General features: G+C 39.3%; 1 protein-coding gene across 4 annotated transcripts in view; it reads left to right on the top strand.

Moving 5' to 3' along the window:
- Positions 1-11,475: 11,475 nt before the first annotated feature.
- The window catches only part of slc12a7b (solute carrier family 12 member 7b), a 109,847-nt gene continuing 107,544 nt past the window's right edge, over positions 11,476-13,778 (top strand). For all 4 annotated transcript variants that reach the window (XM_038298209.1, XM_038298208.1, XM_038298206.1 and 1 more), the window contains exon 1: positions 11,476-11,737. In XM_038298209.1, coding sequence (XP_038154137.1) covers positions 11,521-11,737 — 217 coding nt within the window. In that variant the 5' untranslated portion in view covers positions 11,476-11,520. The remainder of the gene's footprint in view (positions 11,738-13,778) is intronic.

Here is a 13,778-nt window from a genome sequence, read left to right as displayed (position 1 = left end):
GAAAATGAAGGCTAATCATGTTTTGGGTGTACTATTCCTTTAATATCAAGACAGTGAAGTTATTTCAGGGCAGCAACAGATAAGTCAACATTGGAGCCCAGGCTTTCCACAGATAAAAGAGGATTAAAAAATGGACAGGGTCATGTTGGCTTTAAGTTGAGTCTTATCTAACGCCTTTTATGGTTACAAAAGCAGAGGAGTGAATATAGACCACAAACTTATAGAATCAGGCTGCGTATTAATATTTAAAGTCCATGCAGCATGTTGCCTTCCAAATAGTTCATTACTACAAGTGTTTGTAATTTATTAAGCAGCACAAAAGGGTAGTAGGGGGTAGGGGAGCGGTGGCCTAGTGGTTAGGGCATAGAGCTATGAATCCTGAGGTTCTGAGTTTGAGCCCCACTCCCAAAGACTGCCACTCTGGGTCCCTGAGCAAGACCTTTAACCCCACACTGCTCCCTGGGCGCCGCACAACGGCAGCTGACTGCTTCCCAAGGCGATGGGGGTTCATTTCATTGCTTTGTACTTGTGACAGTGTAATGACAATGTCACAGTCTTGGTTTTGTTATGTTTATTTAGAGTATTCAGCTTTACTTTGCTCCTTGTTTTAGTGTTTAATTATTATTTTGTTGTTTTCTTGTTAGTTCCTGTCTTCCAGGTTTTCCATTTGTTGTCCTCTGCTGCCCTCTTGTGGCCTCTATCCCTTGCTCTGTTTTCTGCTCTGTCCTCACCTGTTTTCAATCCCCTCATTAGCCCTCTCTTTGTCTCTGTCCCCTTTAAAGCCCTCCCTCTCCAGTTCCTGTTTGCTGGATCCTCGTCTAACGTCTGTCTGCTTACCTCGTCTCTCCCTGGCTCCTAGAGTTTGGTTTCCCCTGATGTCTCCTTGGTTCTGGTTTGTTTGTTATTTTTTGTTGGATTTTTTGATTCCTGCCTCTGTACCTGTGCACCTCATTAAACCCACCTAAATTCACCTCTGCCTACTTGCCTCTGCATTTGGGTCCTCAATCCAACACCAAATTGTGACAGACAGTAAAAAAGCTGGGGGGAAAAAAGAAACAAAAAAAGTTTTCCCCAGCTGAACATAAGTGAATTATATAATCGTGCTAAAAAAAGAAATAATTGTTTGTCAACTTTGTATAGAAAATCAACTGGTTGCTCCCAGCAGCAGCTTCTGTTCATCTTTTACATTTTCCAAGACTCCTTTTTAGTTTTAGAAATAGAATTAACTGTGTTCCATCCTGTAATTACATCAGGTAATGTGTCCCTGAACTGCATGACAACACTTGGCCTTACATTACATGTTTTCTTTTGTTGTTTTCTTTTTCTGATCAGAAATCTCATGTCTGCTGTGCCGTCTAATGAAAAATCCTGGTAGTAATTTTGGAGTACGCACGTCCAGGTGAGGGCCCTTTAACTGTGAGATGAATCAGAACAACTGGTTGGTCAGTTGCTAATGAGGTTCCCAGGTGGAATGATAATTGGAATCATACGATATCATTAGAAGGTTACATTGAGTCCACCCAGGGTTACAATCTCAGACAACTTTCCCCATATACATCAAATCTGGAAGTGATTTTCTTAAACCCTTTGGAGTTTAATTCAACACCTTTAAAGTCTCTATATTGTTTTTTTTTTTAAGTATTAAACAGTTAAAGGCATAGAGGACGATCTTCTTTTTTCTGGGTGGATTATTTAAATAGTGGTCCTCCTAGTTGTCAATCATTCTGGTGATATGTTTATGTAAGGCCGTCCTACACGCTTGTCCTGTTAACCATCTTTTTGTGCGAATGCGCACTTTCAGGCGTATATCTGTGGTGAGCTACGGTTTCAGACGGTCATTGAAGCTCACCTTTCTCAACGCGGTTCTTTGAAAATTGCCGAGGGTTGTAAGAGAAAAAGTGTCTACGAAGTGTATGAGAAGAAAAGAAAGGCCAGAAGAGGCAGATATATCCCAGAATGCTTTGAGTGGAGAGGTCTCCTAATAAATTATTATGGGATCTGCTATCACAGTGGCCCACTGTTGCTCTAGGCTAGCGCTACCCAACAGCGGCGACTAATAATAATGATGGTGCAGGCACTGCGCGGAGGAGTAGGAGTTATCTGACCAACGGAGCAAAAAGCAGTCATCATCTGTTTGAATGGTCAGTTAACTGCGTTCGCTATAAAGTCCACTATATAGTCTATACAGTGATTGAGGGATTTAGGGGTTAGGGCGGAGGTTCGGTCACAGTAAGCTTCTATGAGCTATGAGAAAAACAACTTTTAAACACAGCGTGCACGAGGAGAAATGGGCTTGTGCACGCTCTCACATGCGTTTAATAGGGGTTCCCTCTCAGGTTTTTAGAAATGAGAGTTCACAGAGATGTTGGCATTCTGGGAGATACTCTGCTAGTTCTTTATTTTAAAAGCAACTAGTAACAAAGTTTATTAAACGTAACTCTGTGCGACTAAACAAGTGCCTTATTAACAGCGTACTTTTATGATACGGCTGGCTGTGACTCCATCCTGGAAAGAAACATCAGTTGTGCTGCTTCCATCAACACCCTTGTTTATAGATGCTGGAGATCGGCCTGTTTTCCAGTGTGGTCCTGTTTCTCTGACCGTGACTGAGTGGATGTGCTCTCTTCGTCCTCTGGCATGGGAGCTGGCTCGGAGCTCGTCTGCCTGGCTGTGTGTTTCCTGGACGGGGCCGCCTTTTACAGCTGCCTTTTTGTGTCTCTGCTTCTGTCTCCTTGAACCCCAGTCGGCCTCAGCAGATGGCCGCTCACACTGAGCCTGTTTCTGCTGGAGGTTTCTTCCTGTTAAAAGGGAGTTTTTCCTCTCCACTGTCGCTACAAGCATGCTTAGTGAGAGGGATTGTATTTGAGTCAATGAGTCGATGCAATCAACTGGTTTTCCTTAGATAGAAAACTTTGTATCAATTTGACTGGATGATCTGATTGAACTGTAAAGTGCCTTGAGATGACATGTGTTGTGAATTTGGCACTATATAAATAAACTGAATTGAAATTGAAATTGAAATTGAATTGATACGACATTGGAAATTTAACACGTTGATTTTGCTGTGTAGGCTTCATCATATCCGGGGGGTTTAATTTACATGTGTGTTGTTCTACAGTTTTCCTTTAGTACAAAAAACTGTGAAATACATCATATTTGCTTATTGTGTGATTATGGATACCTTAGCAATGTACAGTATATCATACAGCTGAATATTTCCATAAGAATCACCACAATCAGTGGGATTAAAGTATCCCGCTGAGAGTCCCTTTAAAAACAACTTTCCGTCTGCCTCCTGTTTGCTCAGCTACCTCCCAGAGGACAGTCGCCGTGACAGCAGAGTCTGAGGGGAGGAGACTGATTGCACCTCAATTTTTCCACTGAGACTATTACCTAAAGCAGTGAAGCTGCATAACCCCTACCCGCCACACCACTTCTTCTAATGAACTAGTTAATATGTGAACTATTTTGGCATTTTTTCTAACAGTATTTGTTCTTTTGTGTTCATTTTAATTGTTGGTTCATGTTCCCTACTGGACCATTTTATTAATTCTTGCTTTGGGGAGCAAAAATCAGACACCTTTAAAAGGGTGGAGTGGGCAGACATTGGTGTCAGGGGGGAATTTACCATTAGCTGCAAGGGAGAGGGCAAAGATATATGAAAATGATAGTGAGTGCAGTTATGAATCATGGTTTGGAGATGGTGACAATCATATAAGGAGGCTTAGCTGGGGGTGATGAAATCCAAGATGGATTAAAAATGATTCCTGACATTTTCTTACCCAGAGCCCTGCATACAGGCTGCAGCTGCGCCGACACACAAGTAATCTGCAATTCATTCCAGCTTATGAATGACTCTGTGCTGAGGTGATGAGTTTAGCTGCTGGGTGAATAAAACAACACAGACGTGGTGGATTACAAATGACTCGTCAGATCTTTGATGAGTTGCATCCACTCTACTTTTTTTTCCTCCGCTCTGCATTAGAAAATATGCTGATTAGAGCTTCAAAGTTCTCCTCTACTTCCATTTCAGAGAACTGACCTAAGCTGCTTCAGTTCAGTCACCAGGGCCCATCTCCCACCCCCACTCATGCTTCCACCCATCGGTCATCCAACTGTTCTGCCAGCCGTCTATTTTGGTCCATGCGACACCCTTCAAGCAATTACTGCCTGAGTGGTGTCTGGAGTTCTTCCAGAATGTTCCTTCCCAATACGTTTTGGTTAGATGTTGAGTAAACAAAGTATTTACTAGTCAAAATTTACGAGTTCCTTTAATGGAATGAAAAAAAAATCGATTCAGTGGGTAATATATAATATAGACAGCGATCCGTTTTTAATCAGGCTAAATTGGGATACGGATTTAAAGATGCGGAACATTCCTTACAGTTATAAGAGGGGTGTTAGGACAAGTTGGATCCAATGTTCCCATCTTTAATGATCTAAGATTTATTGGGAGTTAATCCTTTTATATACTTGAGTAAATAAACAGTGAAGATAAAAAGAGGGGAGATTAAAAGCTGCTTCTAACGCAGCCATGTTCTTTCCATAAAGGATCAAATATGTTATCATACTGTATAAAGCTTTATTTCATAGTTTGTTTTGCTCCAACCACACATTTCAGTGTGTTTTTGTCATAGTCTCGGAATGTAGGACCCAGAATTTGAGGAGAGAGAGACATTGGAGAAGTTCAAAGCATTAATTAACAGAAACAGAAAAAGCGGAGCTTTGGATCTGCAACGGCTACATCACTGGCACTCAGATGCAAATCACAGACCTACCCACCGTTCTCCTGAGTTGCTGGAGTCTTTTGTTGGGTATGGGTTTTGTATTTTGTTAGGACTCCAGTCTGTGTGGTCTGTGTGTTTGTGTGTTTGTCTTCCTTCCTCCATCAGGCGGCGCCTGGTTCTGATTCTCCTTCTCACACACCTGCAAGGGGTTACCTCGTTAACGGAGCATTCTTAAAGCAATAGTACACCCAAAACATGATTAGCCTTCATTTTCTACTCACCCCCATGCTGAACAACACTCTGGAGTACTTTTTTGATATCTCAAATGCATCTGGAGATCTGGGAGGCTTCTTGCTGTCTGCTGACATTCAAATAATGAAGGTCTATGGCGCCCGAGGCAGAAAGGTCCATAAAAGTCCACAAAAAACGTGTCAATATTCCTCCATACTGCTCGTCCAATGTATTCCAAGTGTCCTGAGTGGGTAGCATCCATAATTTACTCAAAACAAAGTCATTTAGAATGGTTTTAGAGCATAAACAGCAGTGTATAGGATTTCCTAATAGCGCTTTCACGAGTCTACGGAAACTGCGGCAGACCAAACCAGACGAAAGTGCGCATTCAGCGTCTGCTCTGCCGATAATGCAAGCGTAGAAGAAGAAATGTGCTGTTTACCTGTGCAAAGAAAGAAACAACAAAAGAAAAATGTTTGAGGACTTCAGTGTTGAGGAAGAGCATGAGTTCTTTGCCGAGCTGAATGCGCACTTTCGTCTGGTTTGGTCTGCCGCGGTTTCCGTAGACTCGTGAACGCGCTTTTAGGAAATCCTATACACTACTGTTTATGCTCTAAAAACATTCTAAATGACTTTGTTTCGAGTAAATTATGGACGCTACCAACTCAGGACACTTGGAATACATTGGACGAGCAGTATGGAGGAATATTGACACATTTTTTGTGGACTTTTATGGACCTTTCTGCCTCGGGCACCATAGACCTCCATTATTTGAATGTCAGCAGACAGCAAGAAGCCTCCCAGATCTCCAGATGCATTTGAGATATCAAAAAAGTACTCCAGAGTGTTGTTCAGCATGGGGGTGAGTAGAAAATGAAGGCTAATCATGTTTTGGGTGTACTATTCCTTTAAGCTGCTGACTGCCACTACCTCGACGCCAGAGTGTTTGCCAGTTTTGGGTACTCTAGCCAAGTTGAGTTTTGCTGAGTCAAACTGAGTTTTTGTCAACCTGAGTCTTAACATTGTTTTGTCTTTGCCTCTCGGCAGGAAGTCATCCTGCAAACTGGATTTTTCGGACCTTCTCTCCCTGGAAGGATCAACTGAGCTTCAAACTGAGCTGAGGAAACAAACCAGAGGTTTGGATCCACTTTTCCCAGAGGAACCGTTTGAGCTTCACACTGAGCAGGGGATTCATCTGCACAACAGTCCGTTCAAGTACCGCAGGAAATCTGAGTGGCAGTCAGTCTTTCTCCGTTCATCTACAAGCAACCGCATTCTGGGTAACCCTGTCCGCCCTCCACCGTATGAGACAAACACCGGAACACATTCCTCACCTACTGGAGTCTAAGAGTCAACCTAATCTCTGGAAACGTGAGTCTACCAGCCTTTTTTCCTCTTCAAGTTCAAGAATCCATTCTCCCACTGAACCTGAACTAACCGCAGTGTCTTCCCCTCACCTTTCAGTTCCAGTTGAGCAGTGTTCAGAGCAACATTGGAATCTCCACAAAACTTCTCAATAAACCTGTTAAACTTTTTCCCTGGTCCTCTGTAATGGTTTCTCTGCATTTGGGTCTGATCTTTAGTTAAATCATGACATATTTCTCCTTTTGAATCATGATCATACAGCATGTGAAACCTCTTTGAAATCAGTTCAAGGATTAAATTGTAGATGTTTAAAAAGCTGAAAATGCTGTCCTGTTTCTGCTTGGCACGACCCAGATGACTAGGAACTTACAAAGGCATCATCTATTTGCTATACATCTGTTTTCTACAGTGGACAAATCTCGATTTTATCTAGAAGCATCTGAGGGAAGGAGCTGAGTTTTCTAGTAAAATATATCATTTTTTTTTAAAGGAAAATGTTAAAATGTAAAAATTTTACATTCATATCACACTATTAAACTCATTTGTATTTCTCTATTAGATAAACTCTTGATGAAATAAGCTTATGCTGAGTTTTTTTGTTGTTTCTTATGAGTTATGAAAAAAATGCAAGTTTTACAGATACAGTGATCTTTGCTTTATTTTCCTGCTTTAGGGATTGTTTTTTCATTTTCATCAATTTCACAGAAGTATAAAACATACATTTCTGGAGGGGGGGGGGGGTCATGCTCGTGACACTTTTTGTGTTTATGCATTAAAATCAATATATTAAATTGTTTTGTGTTAGAATTTTTCTATTTTGAACATGTTTGAAAAAAGCATGTTTGTAATTAGGTATTCAGCAACAATGACTTTAATTTTCAATGGCCTCATTGGTTCTTTGTCTTGACTATAACGTAATAGATGGCAAAACCCTTTTGTACACGTTCAGGGAGGTCCAAAAGATTATGTTTTTTTTACATTTGTTAATCTGTTTGGATGCTTTAGGTCCATTTGTTGTCAGAAAATGTTATGGTGTGTGTTTCTGGAGTCAGGGTGGTCTATCCTGTCCCCAACAGAACTGGACCAGAGTGTCTATGTCATGAAGCTTTAACAGTCTGCTAATCTTTCACTGTATGACAAATTTGATTTTTGGACCATGACGTTAACCTAACGTTGTATATTACAGGAGCGAGAACAGGATAGTATGACCTACTGACCTCAATTTATCATGCTTCATCAACCATTTTGTTATGCTGGGATCTTGTTACTTGGTGAAATGACCTGCGGCTTCCTTTAAGGCTGCTGCTTCAGTGATCTTAGAGAAGGGGATATGCTCATAACCCACAGACATTTAAGGATTTTTTTTCATGTGTACATTTATATCATCAGAAAATGTCTTCTTTTTTTATTTATCTCCATACTCAGGCTTTAGCTAACAGCAAACAAATACAAACAAGTAATTTCAGGTTTATTTGAGGTTTCTATGTTATCCCTAACAAATGTTTAAAACATGTATCCAAGCAACTATGTGTCAAAAGTGTTGGGAAATATGAGAGGTCATTTTATCCTGAGGTATTGACAAACCATTTATCCAAAGCTGGAACATACCAGAGTTATTAAGGCGGGGTTCGGGCTAAGTGACTAAACTAGCATTACTTTTTAAATTAGAATGATGAAGAGCTGCAGTGGCAGGGCTATAGATAGAAGAGGATGTTCCAAGTCAGTGTTAATTACCCTATCATTTTAACATCAGTTAGGGGACTTCTAATGTGTTCATTGAAACGACAGCTCACTTTGACAGCTAAGCTCTATCTAATATAGGCCTACGATATTTAAAGGAAAAATCCGGTCACATTCAGAATACAAACTTCTGAAAATACTTTAAGTATAAAATTATTACATACTGTTCAATTATTACATATTGTTCAATAAAGTGTTTTTAATTAATAGTAATTTCTTCTGACTGTTTTTTACTGGAGGCATCCATGTTTGTCAAAGAACACTACTGCCACCTACTGGTTTGTGACGTCACGGTGCGGTATCGGCTGTTGATCAAGTCCCAGTGCTGTATCTGGTGTTTGTCACAACGCGCTATTATCCAAGTCATCTTGAAAACATTCTTCTTCCAAATGTTGGCTACATATTACGGGTTTTTTCTCTGGCCAGAAGTTCGATGGCAAATCCTCCCTCTTCAAGTTGGCGATCCAACGACGAACCCGTCCGTGGAGGATCAGGAGTCAGAAAGGTAAAATGACAACTTTTTTTTTTCACTTTTACGCGAAGTATTCCAACATCCAACTGCATTGCACGTGGGCATTGTCAATTTAACTATAACTGGTGAATTTCAATGGTGAAGTCCTCTGAAAATCTTCAATAATTGTTGTTGATGTCACAGTCTTGGTTCTATTTTCTTTTGAGAATTTAGTTTAACTTTGATCCATGTTTTTCTTTGTTTTCTAGTTTTATTGGTTTAATTCCTATTTTGTGGTGTTTTCTGCATATATTTGAGTTCTTAGGTATTTCTTGATTGCCCTCTTTTGCCCTCTTGTGTTGGTCTCCTTTTCCCTAGCTCCTTTCTAGACTCCTCTGTTCACAGCTGCTCCCAATTAGCTCATTAGTCCTGTCTTTTTTCAGTCTCCCATATATACCCTCCCTGTGCAGTTCCTCAGTGCTGGTTCTTAGTCTTTTCCTGGCTCCCCTCATGAGTTTTCCCCTCAAGTAGTGTTTTTTTTTGGGTTCCTTGTACTTTGTACTTTGTTTTTTGGATTTTTGCCTCAGCTATTCAATTAAATCTTAATTAAGAACTCACCTCTGCCTCCTGTCTCTGCATTTGGGTCTTCAAAAACCTCCACCAACCAGGATAGTTGATGGCAGTTGTGTCTAGTAGTTCCCATTGGTTTTGCTTGTAAAGCGGGGAGAATGGCGCTAGGCTTACCGCACCGTGACATCACAGCTGGAAGATGTCAGGAGGGAGGGGTTACTATATTTGGGCATAAATGTCCGTTCTTGTACTCAGTGGTTGCGACAAAAATTGTTAAAAATAATGATCCATTGTTAATCCAAAATGATCCATTGTTTATTTCTTGTTGACTGGACTTTTTATAACAAAACACTTTCCTTAAACCAACATTATTGCATTTATATTTTTTCTATATATAAATTATCTTATATGACAGTCTAATCTTAAATTTTGTATTTAAGATTAGTATTAAAATGCATCACCAAACATTGTGAAAATTTAAATAATAACTATTCCAGTTTATTGAATTAGACAAACAGAGAGACAGACACATAGGTCAAATCATTAATACATAAGAAGTAAAAAGTGAACAGAACTATTCTTACTTTACCTTTAAACACTTCAATAAAACATTATTGATACTCCCTTTTACTTTTTTTATTCTTTCTTTTTTCAAGAATAGCTGTCCACTCCACTATCATTAACTAATCATCTTATTAAAATTAAATTAAATCGGGGAGTGGTGGCCCAGTGTGTCATGGTTTTGGTTCTGTTTAAGTTTTATCTTGAAGTTTTCATTGGTTTTATTTGCATTTTGTTTTATGCAGGTTCTTTTTTATTGTATTTGAGTGCTTAGGTATTTCTTTTTTGCCCTCTGTATCCCTCCTCTGTCAGTCTCCTTTTCCCTATAGCTCCCTTCTAGATTTCTCTGCCCACACCTGCTCCCAATCTGCTGATTAGCCTGGACTTTGTTTCTCTGTCCCATATATGCACCTCCTGCTCAGTCACAGTTGCTGGTTTGTTGTCAGTTCTTTGCCCCCATGTTGTGAGTGTTCCTGGTTCTCAGTTTTTGTGGATTTTGTGGATTTATGTTTTTGGATTGTTGCTTCTGTTACCCTTTTTGTTATTAAATCTTTAGGAAACCACTTCAGCTGCAGTGTCTGCATTTGGGTCCTGTCAAACCTACACCCATAATTGACATAGTGGTTAGGATATAGAGCAGAGGTCATGGATTAGAGGACCAGGGTCTGGATCCGGTCCTGCCCCACCTGCTGCCTAATCAGGACCCAACCTGATTTAAAACATTTATAATTTACTGCATGTTGTCTGACGACAGTGTCTAACTTCACTTGCTCCTCTTCTCCTGTTAATACGGTAAAGCCCTCCAATGAGCTGTCAGTCTGGGTTGCTGCTGCTGCTACTTTTAGACACAGCAGGCAAACCTGTGGCAAGCCGGGCGATGGGAAAGAAGGAGAAGACCATGAGAAAAAGAGAGCAGAGAAAGTGTGGACTGCTGGAAGAACTGCGGGGAACTGGTGAAAGAAAAGTGAAATGGCGTGCTCAAAGATGACCCTTGATACTCTTGGTATGTCACCTTGATATGTGCTTGAGAATGGCTTAGTCTCCATTTAAACCCAGGTTTAAAGCATTGCAGAGCAGCCTAAAGCCCACTGCTCTCATTAGGACACAAAAAGGAGGGAAAAAAAAGAAGTCAGTCCAGGTGTTTTTTCAAATATGTGAATCAGGAAATTGTCTATATACCAAACTGAATGATTCTTGCTCTCTACTTCAAAAAACTCTTTAGAATTTAAAATGGAAACATTTTTTTATTTAAAAATTAAATGTATATGGATACATAAAAAACTCATTTTATTTTTATGTAAAATTCAGTTTAAAGTAACAGATTATAATTAAAAATGCCTCTGGACCTTTACTGGTTGATGATTTTCTTTATTCGTTACCCCTGGCATAGAGCTCTGAGGTCCTGAGTTCGAGCCCCACTCCCACAGACTGGCTCATTGCTCCCCCGCTTCCCCACAATGGCAGCCCACTGCTCCCCAAGGAGATGGGTTGAATACAAGGAGTTAATTTCTCCAATATGAGATCAATAAATTGTATTTATTTTTTAATACGTTTGTCTGTTATGTTTGTGTGTGTTAAATATGAAAAATGTTGATTAAATTCAATATTTAAAAATATTGAATGTAATTAATATTTATTAAACCCTAAAAGTTACTTATAACATATTAAATTTCATTTAAATAATCTGATTTGCTTCCGCGTTTGATTGACGGCGCTCCTAATTCCCATTGACCAATCAGAGAGAGGCGGGGGCGGGCCTTACCTTAGCGTAATCAATCCTCTGATCAGCGGTATCCTGAGCGTCATTAACGGCTGAGACACGCAGAGCCGAGCGGAGCGGCGCGAAGAGCAAAAAGAGCCGAAACGAAAAGCAACATGAAGGAAAGGTTTGTGGTGATCCCCGTGGACAGCGGAGGGGTGGCAACCAGGGAGGGAGAGCACTCACCCCCGGCTGGAGCTCAGCCGGCAGCGGACACCGGCGGCAGCAGCAGCGGGGAGGAAAAGGAGCCGCTGGAGGACTCGGTGTTCGAGCCTCAGGACACCGAGGCGGCGGTACCGATCCTGGAGTACGACAGGGAGCCTAATAAATACGGTGAGACATGTCCGTGGCCCACTTCTTATCTCTGTCTGTCCGGCTTCCAGGGGATTAGACTCTGTGTTAATTGTTGTTTACTAATGGATAAATAAGCACCTCCAAAACTCATCCCTGTGAGGTGAGGAACTATATTACAGATAATGCGACCAATGTGGGGGAAACTGAAAGAGTTTCTTTAAATTAGTGCAAACTTTGTTTAAAAACAATGTAAAGTATATAACTGGATATATTTAGGTTTAATTGGAGGGAACTTCCATAGTGGCTGTCAGTAAAATTCACTGTTTTTCTTTATAAACCAGTCAGGAGTTTGTTTAGCTCCATAAATCAGTGAATAAGGATAAATACACTTAATTTAAGAAATGTTTACTTATTTCTAGATCGTTTTTGCAGTGCACAATATTCTGATCAAGAAAAAGCAAAAAGTTTTTTATTCATATTTGATTGCATATAATTTTTCATTTGATTAATATGTTTAATTCAAGGATAAACTGTAAAACTTCCATTTAATGTCTGTTTTTTCAATATTTTTTCTCTAAATCTGCTGATTTGAACTGATTCACTTTAAAAAGTGTAATATAAGGAGATATAAAAACAACTTAGAGGCAATGTTTTACTTTGTTTTACTGTGAACTTTTATTAACCCAATTGTATCATATTTGATACATGGTTTTTGAGACCTTATTTTCTCATTTTGTATACAGAAAATTGTAAACAAAAAGAAATTTCTTTTAAAACGGCTCTAGGCAATTTAATTTTTTAAAGTGCAGCCTTGAAAACAGTAATAAATACATAAATATATACTAATATAAACATATTACTGTATATTTACAGTTCTAACATAATTTATTTATTTTTTTCTACATCACCAGTGTTATATTTTTATTCTTGAAAACCCAGACTTGCACAATAAGTCGCATGTAGGGAACAGAAAACGTTTAAAAGACTATAGAGAAATGCCTTATGCATCAAATTTGGTGCAAATAAATGATCTAATTTAACTTATACAGACTTTCTTTTTTTATGTAATTTGTCAGAAAGTTCAATGAAAAGTCTAAAAAGTGTTGATTATTTTATGGCCCAGGCTTTAAAGGGTTAATAGTTTAAACAAAGAAAAGCAAACTGATGATACTGATAATATTTTATACTGCTTTCCATATCTCATTACTAGAACGACAGTCTTTGTGTTTCCTTATGAACATAGATTCTTACTTTCTCTGACAGACAGGATAAAAGAAAAGGATGAAACTACAACCTTTTTTGATCCATTTAAATTAAGGTGGTTTTTCCATAGACCTGGATTAGAAAGTTCTGATACTTTCACATAAATTTTTGTTTTTATTCATATTTCTTAAGCAGCATCTCAGATTGTCAGCTCTAACTTATACATTCTAGTCTGCTAGGAACATCCAGCTGACTGTTCAACAATAGACACCTCAATAAATAGTCTTTTGTTTTTGGTTATTTCAGTATAATCCTTAATAGCTTGCATGCAGTATATTCACTGATAAGAAACTTGCATCTCCCCAGTTTGGACCAACCAAGCTGCAGTTTATTTTTTTCCAATCAGCAGCGGATTTCTTGAGGCATCTCTACTTTTTTATCAATGCTTTATTTAACAAAGCTAAATTGATCTTTTAGCATTTAGCCAAATGTTTGCTCTCTCCTAATGTCAGACCTTGTTCCTCCAGTAAATGAAAAACAGGGTCTCTATAGCAACACGCAGGTAGGTAGAAAGCTGAGGAATAATTGCAGGTTGCTGTTGGTCATGGAAGCGTGCAAAGCTACAGAGTAATGATGGTTGGAGCGCTCTGATGGGTGTATCGATTAGTAATCAGCCGAGCGTGCTCTGGTACGTCTCGTTTTGGGGTTTTTTATGTTCAAGATGAGCTACTGGTTGAAACCTTGCTTGATTAGTATGAAGCGAATTGTTTCCATTGTTGCAAGCAAATATGTTTTTGAAATAAAAATTTTAGAAAACATAATAATAAAAAAAATGCTTTTGGGGATCAGGGCTGGGCGATATGAACTCAAATCAATA

The sequence above is a fragment of the Cyprinodon tularosa genome, unplaced genomic scaffold, assembly GCF_016077235.1.
Source record: "Cyprinodon tularosa strain WSP-4 unplaced genomic scaffold, ASM1607723v1 ctg402, whole genome shotgun sequence".
In the NCBI taxonomy this organism is placed as follows: domain Eukaryota; kingdom Metazoa; phylum Chordata; class Actinopteri; order Cyprinodontiformes; family Cyprinodontidae; genus Cyprinodon; species Cyprinodon tularosa.
The sequence above is the reverse complement of the archived record's forward strand: the minus strand, read 5'-3'. Positions and strand labels throughout refer to the sequence as shown.